Source organism: Tripterygium wilfordii, chromosome 6, assembly GCF_013401445.1.
Source record: "Tripterygium wilfordii isolate XIE 37 chromosome 6, ASM1340144v1, whole genome shotgun sequence".
NCBI lineage: Eukaryota > Viridiplantae > Streptophyta > Magnoliopsida > Celastrales > Celastraceae > Tripterygium > Tripterygium wilfordii.
The window spans coordinates 4,098,734-4,117,222 of record NC_052237.1 but is presented as its reverse complement, the minus strand read 5'-3'; the positions used below and the strand labels follow the sequence as shown (position 1 = coordinate 4,117,222).

The 18,489-nt window shown below is 34.9% G+C and overlaps 1 protein-coding gene and 1 pseudogene across 1 annotated transcript; one reads left to right on the top strand and one right to left on the bottom strand.

Annotated features, from left to right (window-relative positions):
• Window positions 1-115: 115 nt before the first annotated feature.
• LOC120000019 lies at window positions 116-4,210 on the bottom strand (annotated as a pseudogene).
• Window positions 4,211-12,948: 8,738 nt separating this feature from the next.
• Window positions 12,949-17,588, top strand: LOC120000383 (signal recognition particle subunit SRP72-like). The gene is made up of 6 exons (XM_038848454.1): window positions 12,949-13,090; window positions 13,203-13,339; window positions 14,181-14,533; window positions 15,538-15,634; window positions 15,725-16,003; window positions 16,142-17,588. The coding sequence occupies exons 1-6, from the start codon at window positions 12,949-12,951 to the stop codon at window positions 17,141-17,143; spliced, it is 2,010 nt and encodes a 669-aa protein (XP_038704382.1). The 3' UTR covers window positions 17,144-17,588.
• Window positions 17,589-18,489: the final 901 nt, after the last annotated feature.

The window sequence follows — 18,489 nt, the reverse complement described above, 5'->3', positions numbered from 1 at the left end:
ACACAAAGATCAGCAGCTCAAAACACTCATCAATGTTAAACCTATTGGCATTGTTCCAGTTTAAAACTAAAAGAGCAGTCAATGCCTTGCATGCCAGTTCACGGAAGCACAATCATGTGAAACTCAGAACATGAAGCATTAAAAAAGATAAAACAACAGTATTTATTTTACAATGGGAACCCCATCCTCACCCCCAATTAGATTATCATATGAAAATTCTTTCAAAACTTATCACCTTTTCAAAACAAATGATCTTGCAAGCTAAGAATTCTAAAGGATTCAAGAGAAGTTTTGAAAATTGTTCATTTGGCTTCAGCACAACAAGCCAGTAACCACCCTCCCACATATTAGATTCCTTCTGAAGTAGGTGAGGAACAATCCATGACCAGTTTATCATCTGAAGTGAACAATGTTTCTACTTCATGAATCCCATTTTAATCGGGGAAAACAAATGACTCACATCGATAAAATACTGTTTTCGCTAACCTGAAGATGTGGGATCGAGGTTCTTTGAAAGAAACAAACACTGCCTCATTACTTGCAGTTTTTCTGAGCAGCAAGATTTTCTAAACAGTTCCACTTAGTTTCGCGATTAGCTTTGATCTCATCTTCCTTCGATTCATCTTCTTCAAACTTAAGCAAGCATTCCTTGAAGTTCTCCGGATCAAGATCGTTGAAAATCTTACGGACATTCATAGTCAAGTTACGGACAGCCTGATTCCAATGATTTCTGGCATTTCTCTCCAAGGCGGGAAAGATAATGGGCAATATGACCGTGCGGTTTTGTCTGATCAGATTCTCAATGTGATCATTGTTCCATAAAAACAAAGCTCTCTCCGCCACCTGGTATGGCAAAAGTAGTTGTATAAAGAAATTTAGTAATTAAGGACAACAACCAGGAGACCCATCACACCAGAAATGGTAATCACCCAAACCTAAAGGGTGCAAACAAGAACACAGCCACAAATAATGAACACACATACACGCATGGGGGACGCATCACGCATGCACGCGCACACACGGAGGTCAGGTTTTATTTCGTCTAGTGCAGTCAACTACATATAGATTCACAGCGGAGGTAAAAGAAAACAAATTAATATCGAATGATCATGCATATCTCAGCATGTTAAATTACCAAAATTTCTAAAAGGTTCTGTACCAAGAATAACTACTTTTAAGTTCTATAAGCCGTATCATACTATGATCCGAACAAATCACACCTGGATTCCTTTCCACCAATCAAGACACAGATTTTCAAACAAGTAGATACCCGCTTTCAATTCTATAACCAGGTTAACTAACTGAAAGTTTGGTGCTGCTAACTTTGAGCTTATTTTGAGGTGCTTGTATGTATTTTCGGAAAAAGCAGTAAAAGGTAAACTACACCTGTGCACTAGTAAAACTCAGTTATCTTGACAACAAGAATTTGGTCATGGAGTCCCATTTATCCATGCACTAGTAAAACTCAGTTTCTTTCTCAGAGAAGAGTCTAGAAGAGTGTGTTGTTTCTTTACAACAATACCAACCAGTACCTCATCGTATACGTCAAAATATTTTCCAGATTGTACTATCTGTTCTGTAAAATTATTAGCCTCATACATCTAATGACTATCCTGTAGTTCTCAATTTACTGCCTACCTCCAATATAAGATCTGTATGTAATTTCATTCTCAAGCTGCAGCTATGTAGGCTCTCAAAATAAACTAACTTCAACACCAAGACAAGACATCCTAAAAGTCAAGGCGAGTCAAAAGTGAAAAGAGAACTTCTATGTTCGTAGATATGTCTGTCATATACTCATATCCAATCCCATGCGAACTACAGGGACATTGACTTGACACAATCCAAATAGGCTACAAGCAATAAGCATACAAACATGGAACATCGGCTACTCCATGCATTCAATCACAGGCCTTACTTGCAACAGAAATGCCCCAGACCAAAAAATATACGACATAACTAAATTAATAAACCAAATAAGAGGGGAATAAAAGTAATCAACAAGACTTTCAGGGAACTGCAGATGATAACCTACAACTTAAAACATAGCAGAACAGATCTTATATTCATAACATAATTAACGAATACTCCGGAAATGGAGTATCCAACTTTCTATGATAGGTAAAAAAGGTAAACACAATACTCCTGCTGTGGGCGGGGTCGGGGACAAACAGAATTTACACATAATATGTGGAGTTCCAAAATGGAACCTGTGACCTCTAGGTTGTAATTCTACAATCCTACCCCAGGGCCACATCTTCGCCGTTACCCAACTTTCTATATAGTCTTAAAAATATTGAGAAACCAAAAACAAAGGAGAAACAAACATATAGAAACTTAGTACCTGAAAGTGTGAACTGTTCAGACACCTCGCAATCTGTCGAAAAAGGGGTACCATGCAGCGCTGAAATTCAGGCGGCTGAGTTGCTTCTAAAACTTCCTCTAATTCATTTAGGAACATCACTTCCTTTGAACTATCAGTGATAGGCCAGTATTTCAATAAACCCCTGATAACAGTATCAGCAAGCTTACAGTCTTTCTCAACAAACTGTGTGATGCAGTACGATAACTGCTGATGGTACATGGCCAAGCATCTAGGTTTATGCAAGGGAATAAGTACGCGGACAAGAAAAACTTTATGTTCTTCTTTCAGTGGCAGAGCAAAGCCATTGATAATACTACCCAGAATTTCTAGCAGTTCAGCAATCCCATTATGCTTCTCAGTCTCAAAGATAAATCGAAAAAAGATATTGTTGATGGCTTTCCTGATGAATGGACGATGTACCAAAAATTTACCATAGATCCGGTGAAGAATAGTTTTCAGGTACTCCCTTTCTCGAGGATCATCAGAGTCAAACAAATCAAGCAACTTCAGGATAAAGGATTGATCAATGTATCTTTTTGCCAATTTTGCATCTGTCTCAAGTGATAACACAAACTTTAGTAAGAACTCATAAACAATTTGAAAGTGTGTCCATGCAGGATCCATTGAGGGCTCCTCCTCTTCCATGTCAAACCCATCTATGACCTTGTTGTCACGTGGCTGAGGAGTGAACGCCCTAAACAAGTTCACAGATACCATTTTAATAGCCTCTTGCATGACGGTTTCCGGAAATTTATCATTTGCGGAAGTAACATAATCCACTAGCTCCAGCAATGTCTGTCGCTTGATCTCCTTCTCCTTCAGATTCTTTGTTGGGTCAGTGAAGTCGAATACAAAACAACACAGATGCAGCTTCTTTATAAATAAGTTATGCTTCTCCGAGTTTGGGACTTCCCCGAAACCAGGCAATGCTTCATAAGCAGAAAATCCTGAATTTCCATTTTGCGTCAAATTTGCACCTCGCTGTACGTTGTTAATATGATTCTGTCCCGAATCTGAAATCGAATTAGAAGAAGGAAGAGATGTTATGGTGGAATTCCCAGCCTTAGTTGTTCCTACATCACTGCTTCTTGAATCAGTGGACACGTTGGAATAAATAGCATGGCGTCCTCCATGCTCACGATTTTCTGCAGCCTTAGACGACTTTCGAGGTAGCCTGCGGAGTATCTGCTTTAACATAATTTAGAAGAACAAACCAACTGACACCCCCTCAAGACACTATATATCAATTCCCAAATCTTCCAGACACAACTAATGCAGATCAAAACCTGTAACTATAGCCCTATCCAAGAGCTTATTCAACATGCCTATCTGAAAAGCAAATAGACAGGAGTACAGGACCCAAAAACCCAACTTCTCCTACATAAAATAAAAACCAAACACAGTTGAGCACCTAAACCAGAGGAAAACCTGATTCCTCCAAATCTCAATAACCCAAACCAGGAACTCTTATACAGTCTGGTGAACTTGTGAATCGTCACAACAATTTAAGCTGTCAACAGAATAATTTCAGAAACCCACAAGCGCAAAACCGCGATTAATATAAGATCAGCACCGAATTTGAAATTCCCACCTCAAATAGAGAAATCCCCTTTTCCTCCCTCCCTCTTGGCTTGAGAAGGAGATAAGAAAACCCAGTGTATCACCACATTCCCCTCAATATCCACTACCCTGAATAACAAACAACGATCAGAATACACACCTAAATAGAAAAACAAGGCACCAAAAAAAAAAAAAAAACAGACAAGCAAACAGCGGTTTCGAAGAAAGAGAACAGAGAAAACCCAGATCAGGAATACTAGAAAAGAAAGTCAAGGAATGATTTTGAGGTGCATAATACTTACAAAAAGGAATTCAAACTCTGATTCTTGTTATTCTCTTGGTGTTGTTGCTTGTTGACTGGTAAAATTATTTGGAATTCTTTATTTATTTTCTTTCTTTCTCGTCATTATTCTTTCTCGACTGCTACCAGTCAATCCTTGCCTTTCTTTCCTGGTCTCTCCACTCGTTTGTGACTGTGTGATGTTGTTTCCTTTCTGGATGTGCCCCAGCGAAAAGGCAAGCAGACACTGGAAGTCCAATAACAATGGCCGTAAAACAACTACATATCATACGACATCGTTTGCCTGTTTTCTTACAACACTTGTCCTAAGGGCAAATGCAATGGTTGGTAGGTAATGGGGATAGTAAACTGTATTGGGAATGGTGTTTTGCTGATGTGGATAGGAATGGAAATGTATTGTCTCTTGTCATTGTACAATGGTGTTAAATAGATATTGGTGTGAGTTAGTTAATTTTGGTGATAAATGTTTGAATAACATACAACAATATATATACTCTTCGAAATGATTTTCTATAAAATTACATTAACCATAAATAATTATTTTAATTAATAAAATTTTACAGCAAATAAATATAATATTTAAATGAAAACACAATGAACTTTAGTGCCAAGCCCCCACCCCTAAAATAGTAATGAATCAGAGATAAATCAATGAAAACACAATGAACTTTAGTGCTAGGCCCCCCAACCCCAAAATAGTAATGAATCAAAGATAAATCAATGAAAGACCCATTGTAATTCCGGTCCGATACTATTTATACTTGTTAAATGAATTGGAATGTTTGAAATTTTTAATTTCATCCTGTCCATTTTGTATATATACATATACATATATATATATATATATATATATGGGTTTGGGTCTTTTAAAAAAACTAAAGAGAGAGATAGAGCGATGGGTCTTTTAATCAAAACAGTATCACATACAAAACAATATTTCATACAAAACAGTATCTCATACAAAACAATATCGCAGGGGAGAGAGTAGGTTTGCAGTTGATGTTTGTGCGGGCCCACACCAGTCCAGCAATTTGAAGCCCCAATAGAAGTCTTTGTTCCCAAAATTGGTCCAGCAACTTTGATTGCCAAAAAGCCCATCATTGTATGGATTCAACCTCTCTATTTCCCATTAAAGATCCATTTAACCCATCCATTCTTGCCCTAAAGCCCACCATTGCATTTGCCCTTATAAATAAAACTAGCTTTGGGACCCGTGCGATGCACGAATAATAAATTTTTTTCTCATAATTTCACTTAAAAGGCTTATCATAAAAGAACCAACACATAACATGAGTTCCGGAAAAATGTATGATAATTTTATTTGTTATAGAATATTGATTTAGAAATATATTGTTAAATTGAGAATGAGCTAGGGGTATATAATTTTCTTGAATACCTAACATAAAATTTCAGGGAAAAAATTATTCACGAGGACCATAGATGCATGGTTGTCAAAATTCCAATTTTAATCGTATGATCTTAGGTAATCAAAACGATTCGAATCGATGTAAAATCCCAAAATTGATAAGGTCTACCGATTTTATCTTACGATCTTATCAATTTTACGATCTTACCGATTTTTTTGATCTTAACCTTAATGGACTTATGGAGTCATGGGCTTATGGGTTGTGGTCTACTAATCATGTGTTTATGTTTCTAATCCTAGTTTTTGTTGAAAAATTGGTTATAATATACAAACATGACATAATCTTGCACAATTATTGTGCTTGCTTTTCATAGTTCTCTGGATGTCTAAAAAATTATAATTTTGTGAAATATTAAGATGTCTATAAATAAATAATAATAACATTTTTGAATTTTTTATTACCTATAAACTATAGTATATTATATAATGTTAATTATTTATTTAGAAATAAGTAATTATATTATTTTACATTTATTTTTTAATTTTATAAAATCTTACGATTTTACGATTCGATTTTCCATGTCTTTCACCGATCTTATGTAAAATCCCGATTTTGACAACCTTGTATATATGTGTTACTTTTTGAAGTTATTCTTACTTGAGAGAGAGTCTCCAGAGACACATAATCATTGGAACCAAACAATCCAACAACTGGGTTAGTAACTGCTCAACAAATAAAAACTTGTTCATGTATATTAATATTTACAAATAAAAATAAATGTATAAACTTTTTAGGGGGCAAAAAGATACTTTTCGTCCCTCAACTATGGGACGAGTTTCATTTTTGTCCCTAATCTTTTTTTTCTCCCATTTGCGTCCCTTAAGTATTGAAAAGTATCATTTTCGTCCTTTCAAGTGAGATTGAAGTTGGGAAAAACATGATTTGGCGAACAATATGATGCCACGTAGGATTTTTAATGGTCGGATTTATTCGAGGGATAAACATGATACTTTTCCATAGTTGGAGGATGAAAAAAGGAAAAAAAAAAGCTAAGGGACGAAAATGAAACCCGATCAATAGTTGAGGGATGAAAAGTACTCTTTTGCCCCTTTTTAGGGATAGTGCTAAGAAGAAAGGGACAGAAACTGGATAAACCAAGTTCAAATACCATATTTGCATAATACTTTGTTCAAGTTTATAGTAAAAAAAATTTCCTATAAAAAAATAAATAATCTTAACAAAGACTTATAAGAGAAAACAAAAAATCTCTATAAGAGATCACACTTGCTTAAATCAACAGAGTAGTCCATGTGATTACTCTTAGTTTGTTTCATGTAAAATATCATATAATTTAACTCTTTTTTACGGGTAGAACACATAAATTTAAATCCATAAATATACCAGTTTCTTGGATTTGTCATATGCAATACATTTGGTTTAATTTGACCCTGTAAATTATATATTTCCTACCCTTTTGCATTTGTGGATTAATATGTTAGCTTCCTTAATATTGACCTTGAACGAAAGTTTAATGTCAAACAAATTATCCACGAAGTTGATTGTTATTTAAGCAATCAAATAAATACATTATTACCTATTTTGAAAATCAATGACTTCCTTAACTGTTGGGTTAACAACATTCTTGAATCAAAATAAGTATTGGATACCTTACTTTTCCTGATTTTATTTTAAGATGATATTAGTGATAATCGAGATATCAAAAGAAAGTGTATCTTAATACATGTAAGACATTCATGAATACCAAATAAAATATTTTTTGAATAAAAAAATAAAAAAATCAGTGCCACAACCACTACAAATCCTAAGAGCCTACATAATTTTTATAAGAGCAAAATCTGGATATTACGAAAAAATTCATTGTTGCTGCTAGTATGACAGATGAGTAAAATGGTATTAGAAATGATTTAATATCTGCATATTTAACCAAATTACATGATTAAAAAAATATTATCTTAATATAATAGAAATATGCAATTGTCAACTCCAACTATTTGATACACAATCCAAAAAAAGTCAAGAAAATTAAGATTGGTTATGTATTGATATATGTCAGAAGTTTGATTCTTACCTTGCTAGTCCTTAACTTTGCAAGTTCGAGTATGAGTATATTAGGCCATTGGATATTATGCCTACCATATCCAAGCTCAAACAATTGAATATTCAAACCAAAAATGAAAAAGTAACAGTGTATTCTGCTTTAAATATTTTTCTCTAATTACTTTTATTCATGTGTTTCTTATTAACTCTTAATCCTCCATGCTCTACCTAGCCATGGTTGCAGTCACCAACCAAGGGTGTCCTCTACATATGTGTTTATTCACCTGGATATTCTCCCATCTCCGTGGATCTTAACTCAGACACTAAAAAAGGCTAGATGAAAAATTAGGAAAAATGCAGAGACGCACAAAACACACTTAGCAGAGATTTATATATAAAAAGTTCATGAAACCCCAGATTGTAGTAACCATTACGAAATCATAAGCTAAAAATTGAAGACAAACGTAGGAACATGCAATGTCGCTGCATGTTTGCTTGATAGAACTAACTAGTAAGTAAAAGATGCATGATTTCAATTTAGCAATTAAGGATCATGGTTGTAAAAATTGAAGACAAACGTAGAAACATGCAATGGCACTGCACGTCTGCATAATAGAACCAACTACTAAGTAAATGGCACATGATTTCAATATAGTAATTAAGGATCATGGTTGTTGGCTTAGTGATCATGTTGAAGAATCACAAAATCAGAAATTCCTAGAATTTCGCATTGAACTCAAAAGGAAATAAAAACATCAAACGAAAATTAGATGTGTATATGATTTTCTTTTCAAGGACCATCGCCAACAATGAATTCGGGCATCATTCCTTTTCAGTGCACATGATGTATTAATTTGAACCTTCTTCACATATCAATACTGCAACTTTGAAGAATTATCCTCTGTAAATGAGGGAAATTCATGTGAAGTTCAACTTAATTTATTGATTCCAACATATATAGGTGCTATTAAAAATAGTTCAATCAATTAGAAAGGGATAGGAAAGATAATAGTATGGAATTGCACAAAAAAAAAAAGCAGCCATGTCCACCCAAATGCCATTTAGACCTCAAAGATTCAGAAGATTCTATTATGTGATATTTTATAAAATATCTCCAACTGAAAATCTATCTATCCAAATCAGGTACAACGATTAGCGAAACAATTGAAAGCTCCTTGGCCCTGGGCCCGGCCTCATGATAATAAAAAAAAGAGTACAATCGGCAGAGAAGTGATGAATTTTAGCCAGACCATGTGGAAGAAGTCCTTGTATTGGATTATTGCACCTCTCTTCTGAAACTGAAAACATATAGCTATGCGAAAATGAGAATTAACATGTACCGCAAAGAGAGTATTAGGTTGATATATGCTATAACTACACAATAGTAATAACAAATACCATGAGATCATCACAAGATACTAATCACTAGATATCATTAGAGAGATGCATCCTTAGATATCATTAAAGAGACAATGCATAGATAGGCTACGGTCGACTATGCATTGTGCGTAAAATATACAGCCAAAAGCATACCAAAGATTGTAGGTCTACCTGAAGGCCGACCTATTTTAGGACTTTAGCAAGAACAAATTTTGTTTGTGCAAGCGGGCCTTCTTTAGCATCCACAACTAAAACTGCTTCTTCAACCATCCCAACAACCCATTCAACCTATATAATCCTGAAAAAAAAATGGCGAAACATCAATGAAATACCCCCACATAAGATATTGAACCATGGTAGATTGCTATCTAATTTAGTGTGCACAACTTTGACCTTCCTCCTTTAATTACGGTTAATATTCATTAACCATTTCTAACCTTGGAATTGAAAACTTAAAACTATCCAATTCTTAGTTGACCGTATTCGTGATTTACACATTTCTTCCATTGTGCAACCTAGCAGAGCTGTCAAAATAAATTTTTTACATAAAGTTGTTTTTCTTATACAATTAAAAGACATGGGGAATCAAATTTGCACAACAATAAGTACACAAATTCAATGGTTCTTATATCATGATTCCTACTTCCAGAACAATTGCAATCTTGCCAAAAAAATTGGTTGTTTAACATATCAGTGCCTTCATGTTCGTATCAAAGCTTCAAGCTTTTTAGGTGCCCTTTAAAAGTGTGGCCATCATCTACTAATCACCATGCATTTTTTTGAATATTTAGCATGACATATTCAACTACACTTTCACCACCAAAATCAGCATGGCCAGGTGTATCAACCATGTTTAGTTCATTTTCCTTCCATTGTTTTGATACGTCACTGACCTCTATCCCATTTAAACACACATCCCTCGAAATAAAAATGTTAGAATCGTCAAGTGCTTCAAAATAGTCATAAAAGTTCAACAATTTTGCATCCATTAACCATTTGAAAAATGTTATTTAGGCAAAGATCACACACCCCCACCAAATACTCTAATATAGTTTTAGCCAATGACTCACAATCTGAGAAAAATATAAATCATGTAAAAATATTTAAACCAAGTGAAACAAATGCTCCCAAAAATTTACAGGATTCAATGAAGTCAAAAAAAAATTGGTACAAATTGGTCAAAGCCGAAGACACTCCATTTTCATTTTCAATGGATGACACAAACCAATTACAAATTATAAATGCATAAGCAGTACTACCTTCATAAAAACATATTCTTTGAGCGTAGCAAGCCTGGACAAATAGAGCCAATTATAACTGATATGATGCCTCAAATAATCGCGTTTGGATTTGCCAGCCCTGAAAGATGTTCTACCAAATCTATACAAATTCATCGTCATGACTAAACCATCTTCATTTGCAACCTTAAAGATACCTACAATAGAAAAAAGAAAAAGAAAAATAATTGACATCTATTATCAGTAAACATAGATAAATAATTTCAATAAATATAGTTACAAGCACTTGAGCAAAAATGAAAGAACAATAATCAAAAGCTGTGCTATTTTCGCACCATCGTATTCTAATTCTCCTTGTACTGGAAATTAATCCCTGATGCTCGGATTTTCACACGATCATATTACATATTCAATAACTATAGCAATGAATATAGAACAATAATAAAAAGGGTTCAAAATAACAATCAAACACACACACAGCTGGTCATTGGATGATCTGTGATAATCTGAGCATCAGGGATCCTTTGCAATTGCTCTAAGGAAGTGAGCCAAAGGCCGACCGTATGCATGCGGGAAGCATCGATTAATAGCAGGGGCATCCCTTCCTTGCTTTCAATCACAAAAATTAATGTAAAAAATGAATCTCAGATTATTTACTTTTTGTAGAAATTGAAAGGAACATAAATAGATACGATTAATGTATGGATCTTCAAAAGAGAAACAAATAGAAGAATTTCAGAGAAAATATATTACTTTTCAAATCAAGTAGTACCCACACGCACATTTCACTACCTTCTTCTACACGATTAACCAAAATGTGATGTAGAATTTGAAAGCCTAGATCCCAAAATTAGTGAATTGATGAAACCCGAACTTGATTGATGAAGTAAGACGAAGTATGAACTATCTTTAAAAAATTGAAACGACAGATTGTCATTCGTCATGTCATTCCCAGGAGATTTTAAAGAGAGATGCATGAATTGTGTTGATCATGAATCAAGCAGAAGATAAATCGATTAGGTTAAGATTTTTTTTTCTGTTTTTTTTTTTCAAATTTCTAACTAAAGGTTAATCCAGTTGTTATAATCGAAACGTGGCAGGTTAAGAATCTTTCTTTTCTTCTGCTAAGTTAAGTAGTATAATTAGTAGATAATATCTTAATATCTTATGTTAGTTATCAAAATCTGTTTGGATATTTAAAAATTTAAGTGTATGTTATATTATTTTCGTAATAGTCTTTATAATTTAAAATTATTATATTAACATTAAATAATTATAAATGATAATTGTTTTTAGGTACATTTTAAGACTTTTAATCAGTATTAAATTTTTACATTTAAAATATTTTTGCTTTAATTTATTCTCAAAATATTGAAAGGAATAAAAGATTTAAATATGTTTATGTTTATTATATCCTACAATTATCTTAATTTATAAATATATTTATTGTTATTATAGCCTACCATCATCTTATTTTAAATTAGTAATAAATAATGCGTATATCATAATTTAAATAATGATAAAAGATAATCATTAAATTATTAAATTGGAGTTTAATAGTGATAAAGGATAATTTAAGTGGTTGTTAGAAGATTATGACTAAATGACTAAAACATTGGAGTAATAAAAATTAAAATATATGAAAAATAGTAAGAATTAAAAAATCTAATAAAAACCTTGGAAGTTTGGGAGGGAAAAAAAAATGTGAAGTTGTATCATTCTTTTATATATATATATATAGATTATAAATGTGACATAGAAGGGAAACATGCTTAGCTTACACGTGTGAACGAATCTGTCCGAATTTTGTCATAATAATTAGTTTCCAGATTTTTATGATAATAAATATTTTCAGTTTTATCAAATCTTCATATGCATCTTACATTATTTCCTTTACCAACTAATAATTTTCAATTAGGCTCGGTTTGGTGCAACAGAACCGCAGATAAAAGAGGCTTGGATCAAACCCTTCAAAATTCTTGGTCTATTTGAAAATAAATCTCTTAAAATTTGATAAATCTCAAATATCATATTCACCTTTATAGACATTCCTATCATCTCTCACTATTTTATTTCAAAAAATTATCTCGTCTCCCCATTTGAAAGAAGGATATGAATATCCGTATAAATAAAAGGCATTAAAGCTGCCGCACCTAAAATACAGAACGCAGCACCGCCGGTGAGAACGAGAACGTTCTGGTTACGTTTTTGCTTTTTCATTCTCTCGCTCTTTTCTCGGCTAGAAATGATAGGGATGCCCGTTATCTCAATAACTAATCATGTCCATTGATTAATGTACATTATGTTTTGTGGACCCCTATACTTATATCAATCAATGATTATGATTGGTTACTGGAATGACTGAAATCTCATTTATTGGAAATTCCTGACATTTTTGTTTCTTGGCCCTTGGTCATTTTCTCTGAACTTTTCTTTTGGATTTTCTCGCTGACCAAACGCCCAATGCGAGGGAAATTTGCGTACTGAGTACGGAGTAGTGAGGCCCGTGGACTTTAGGCTATTGGCCCATATTAGGCCCATGGTCTGTTGAGGCCTTGAAGGTGAACTTAAACGGAAGAGCAGCAGAGAATCGAATCGACCCCTCATCGGTTCTCTCTTTTGTCCCTTTGTTAAGACTTCAGACCACTCTTCCAATTTCTCTCATCTGTTTGCCATCTAATGGCTCCCAAGGCTAGAGAGAAACCGAGACCCTCTCCGTCGTCGGCGCAACCGCCGCCTCCCATCGAAGACCTCTTCACTTCCATTAACAAACACATACAGCGATCTGAATTCGAGCAAGCTGCTAAGGTTGCAGATCAAGGTTCGAATTCTCAATCTCGCTAGTCCTCTATAATAATACGTTCAACTTGTATTGTGAAATTTTTTTCCCCATAATTTTATGCTATTTTGTTGACCTGTGACTTGTATTGCAGTTCTCTCTATCGCGCCCGGCGACGAGGAAGCGCTGCATTGCAAAGTTGTAGCTCTGATTAAAGCAGACAACATTGACGATGCTCTTTCGACGATTCAGTCTTCTCAGAGGATTGCTGTTGATTTTGGTTATTTGAAGGTTGGTTGATTGGAGCTTTTACTATTTAGTTTCTCCTCTTTTTCTTTTTCTTTTGCAATTTGTTTGTAAATTTTTGTGGTTTGGGTAATGCTAACTGATTTTTTCGCATAATTACACTTTGCCTCGCCATGATACTTGTCAGCCTTTTAATGTCTGCTTAATTTTATTTTTCCTTTTAAAACAATATTGCATCATAGAGTATTGCTTATTGTGTGAGTACAAGGGAACTGAATGCTATTGTTAAGTGTGCTATAACCAGTTGAATCACATAGTTTAAGATGTAAGAAAGAAAGAATATGAGTATTGTCTATTGAAGCTGCTGCCTGCTAGTTGGATTCTTGCCCATCCAATTATGAGACAGTCAAATAGGTCAGTTTCATGATTTTCATCAGTTTCTTTTACTTCGTTCTACTGATACTTGGGCACATTAATTATCAGGAACCCTCTAGTTGAATCAGTTGTGATGATTTTGAAATACTGTTATGGAACGTTTGTTTTTTCTTCTTCACTCTACATTTCCTTAAATTATGACTGGAAATTCAATTGTTCATTTGCTGGAGTGTTTTTTTTTTTGGTATTTGGTTGGGGTAACTTTGGGATACGGCTCTCAGTTAGTTTTTCTTTGTATTTCATTTCTTTAAATTATATGATTGGACTTCAATTTCCCAATTTCTCCAGAATATATATTTAATTCTACACAGTGCCATGGAAAATTCAGTGTGTTTTCCTGAATGGATTCGTTGATTTATATTTATGCACTAATGTATAATACACTACAAAGCTATACATAAATCTCTTTCATTGATGGATATCTACTTTTCTGTTTGTTAATTTCAAATAGGCATACTGCTTATACAGACAAAACAAGCTAGACGATGCTTTGGAATCCCTCAGAAGTCAAGAGAAAAATTCTACCACCATGATATTAGAATCTCAAATTTTATATCGTCTAGGGAAGATGGATGCATCTGTGGATGTCTATAAGAAACTTCAAAAATCTAACATTGACAGTTTAGAAATAAATCTTGTTGCTAGTTTGATTTTGGCGGGAAGGGCTTCTGAAGTGCAAGGAACAATGGATGCTCTTCGAATTAAACCATCTAGCAGTTTTGAGCTGGCATACAACACTGCTTGTTCTTTGATTGAAAGGAATAAGTATGCAGATGCAGAAGAACTCTTGCTGGCAGCTCGAAGGTGATAAAACTAATTTGCCTTAGTAAATTGATTGATAAGTTATTTCTATTTTCTTTGATAAGCTACTGTCAGAGTCGATTGAATGGTATCGCAAGAATGTCAATTGCTTTCGCTGCATTCTTTCCTATAAATTAGCTAGTACTTACACTAGCTTTCTCTAATTTTAGTTAAACTTATACTGTGAAGGGTGTACTTAGAGTTACTTTTATCAAGTATGCTCACTTGGTTTACATTTTCCGGCATTAGCCTTATAGTTCATTAAGTTAATTGATGATTTGTCAAATAGTGTGGGTAGTTGCTTGTTTTGTGAATTATGTCTTTCAAAAAGCACCTTAGAAGTATTATTGCTTTCACCGCCTTCATCTTCTTTGGATGGGATGTTTTGTCTTTACCATGTTGTTGTCGACTTTTCTTGTATGTGCTGGTGTTATTTACACTAATGGTTAGAGAGCTTCATTATTGGATTTGTCTCAGTGTTCAAATTTGGGTACTTATCGTAGAGCAATCTGGACACATGGGAAATTCCACATGATAATTGATTCATGCCGGATTTTTATTTTTTGTAGTGAATTAATTGAAGTCTAACTCTTAATGCTTTTGTCGTTCTTTAATTGATTCTTTCATTTGTTTTTGTGGATTTTTGTCAGTTTCTTTAGTTGTTTCGCCCCTGGTGAAATTTGATGTGCATTTTTTATATGCATTTATATGTTTATTTGAAATTGAATAGGTAAGAAGAATTGAAGTAGATGTAATGAACTGGTGAAGATTGAATACTTCAATTCTACAAATATTCATAAGATTGTGATTGATTAATTCGTTCCAGATCTGTTTTATGCCATATTTCTTTGTGTTATATACTTATATGTGATAAGTAAACAAGCTTCATTTGAGACTTAAATGCCTTGGTGCCTTTAGCTGTGAGAATCCTTTTAGAATAGCAGGGACCATGACCTCATTTAAATGCTCGCCTATTACCCCTTATTTCCATTTTCTCTTTCTGTCAGAATTGGTCAGGAAACACTGATGGATGACAACTTTGCTGAGGATGATATAGAGATTGAATTGGCTCCTATAGCTGTCCAGTTGGCCTATGTTCAGCAGGTACGAGAGAAACTAGTGAAAATTGTTTTCCCTCTTTTTCTTTAATGGGGGGGTGATGAGTAGCGAGTAATACAATTATTTTGTTATCAGCTCCTTGGGCGCACACAAGATGCCCTAGAAGCTTACACAGGTGTTATTGATCGAAATCTGGCTGATGAGTCATCACTTGCTGTAGCAGTGAACAACCTCGTTGCTTTGAAGGGCTCAAAAGATGTCTCTGATAGCTTAAGGAAGCTTGATCGGCTAAAAGAGAAGGATGCACAGAATTTTCAACTTTCTGGCAGTCTTGATAAGCTTTCTTCAAACCAAAGGTTGACAATATATGCAAATCGGGTGCTTCTCCTTCTCCATGCAAATAGGATGGAACAGGTCATTCACTTTTTATCTTTGATTTATCTCGTATTTTGCAGCTTATTTTGTAAATTTGATGATTGAACTGCAGGGGTTCTGAATTTGGCGCTCCTCCATCATTCAGTGGCCTTTACTTGCTTCTTAAATCTTTTGCAGGCTAGAGAACTTGTTGCTGTATTACCAGGTATGTTTGCTGACAGTGTGGTTCCTGTACTTCTTCAAGCTGCAGTTTTTGTTAGAGAGAACAAGGCTGGAAAAGCTGAAGAGTTACTGGGACAGTTTGCTGAAAAATTCCCCAAAAAGTCGAGGGCTGTCCTCCTTGCTAGAGCTCAGGTTGCTGCCACTGCTGGCCATTCTCAGATTGCGGCTGAATCCCTGGCTAAGATACCTGATATTCAGCATATGCCTGCCACAGTTGCCACCCTTGTATCTCTTAAGGAGCGTGCTGGGGATATTGATGGTGCAGCTGCAATTCTCGATTCCGCTATAAAATGGTGGTCAAATGCTATGACTGAGGACAACAAGCTTGATATCATAATGCAAGAAGCTGCTTCATTCAAGCTCAGGCATGGTCGTGAGGAAGATGCTGCCCGCCTATATGAGGAGCTTGTGAAAAGCCATGGAAGCATGGAAGCATTGGTTGGGCTGGTAAGTACAGTTGCTCATGTCGATGTTGCAAAAGCAGAATCTTATGAGAAGCAGCTGAAACCATTATCGGGTCTGAAGAGAATCAAAATTGATAACTTGGAGAAGACTTCTGGGGCAAAACATGTTGAGGGTACTCATGTTGGGCTTACTGAAGCGCAAGAGGAGGTCAAAACTAAAGAGAAACCAAAGAAGAAGAGAAAGAGAAAACCAAGATATCCCAAAGGTTTTGACCCTGCTAACCCAGGTCCCCCTCCTGATCCTGAAAGGTGGCTCCCGAGGAGAGAGAGGTCAAGTTACAGGCCTAAGAGAAAGGACAAGAGAGCAGCTCAGGTGAGAGGCTCTCAAGGTGCTGTAGTTAGAGAAAAGAGTGAAGCTACTTCTGGTACCAATTCCAACACATCAAATCCCAAATCAAGCCAAGCTACCAGTTCGAAAGGAGCCACACAGAATGCATCTGCAGATCAATCGAAGCCTTCATCCAAATCATCAAGAAAGAAGTCAAGGAATTGAATCATATTTCTTGTTCAAAGGTTTTCGTTTTTCTTTCTCATTTTTCCTTTTGTTTTATTTTTGACTTGCCAACCTGAGTTTTGATAGTTTATTTTTGGTGGTGTCATCTTCTTAGCTTGACCTAAGAATAAGTAACAGCGCAAAGGATTCTTGGTAAACGCTGTCCTGAGTATCTATGACGATAATTTTTTTCCCCTCCTTGTTTGTGGTGATAACTCTGTAAGTGAGTAGTGGGCTGTGATCATCCATGGTTTATTGCACTGACACTATACTCCTGTTAGTAAACCTTTCTTCAAGCTTTAGACGACCTATGTTGCCCCAGAACGTTGTCAAAAGCAAAAGCAAAAGCTTAAGCTTGAAGAAATGCATTTTGATGCTTGTACAGGTGGTCTACTGGTGTTTGTATGATAGATGGATCAACGGTACTAAATAAATGACTTTGTATGATTTTCTCTTTTGATTGTCATAACTTGGGAGAGATCTTTGTTGAAAAACAAGTATCCTCCCATCTCTGTGTGGTTAAACTGTTAAAAAGACACAACCCTCCACTTTGGTCATAGCCTGCGTCACGTCTATTCTTCCTAGATTCTTCTTTTTTTGTTAATCATATCTTAGTGATGTGGTTTTTACTCTAAACAAAATTAAAACCCTATTATTAATCGGATCTCTTTTATATAAAGCAGTTCATCATCGATACTCATGGTTGTATTGAACGTTCTCTTGAAATTCTATGGCTGTCGTCATCAAACAAACAAGTGTTTGATTAACCTCCAATTCCTATACTTAATTAATTTCTCACCTGAAACTTGGTTCCATGAATTTATAACGCTCGAAGGCACCCCAAATATGATTTTTGACACAACCAAAATCAATAAAGAAAAACAAAATCTTGGAGAAAGAAAATGGCAATTTACTCCTAGAGAAAGAAAATAGCAATATGCTATTTGGAGGTTATTTAAGAACAAACCATTACACCCCCGAGTCACTAATTAGAGTGGTAAATATGGTGTGTATCATTTTAGTGATAAGGGTTCAAATCTTCCCTCACCGTTTCAAAAAAAAAAGAACAAACCATGTGGGTGATAGTTTAAATGGTTATGGATTTGAGAGGTTATGAGTTTAATTCCCACTAAGAGTAATACCATTGCGACCACGTGTTCACGTGGTAAACTTTTGTGCATGACAGCTTGAGTTTTGATCCATATCATATGTCCACAAATTTAGGCTCATATCAGATGTTTAAATGAAAAGCTTGCTTGAGTTTTGGTCTATATTAGATGTCCACAACTTTATGCTCATATCAAATGTTTAAATGAAAAGCGACTGAGTTTAATTTAGGTCCACAT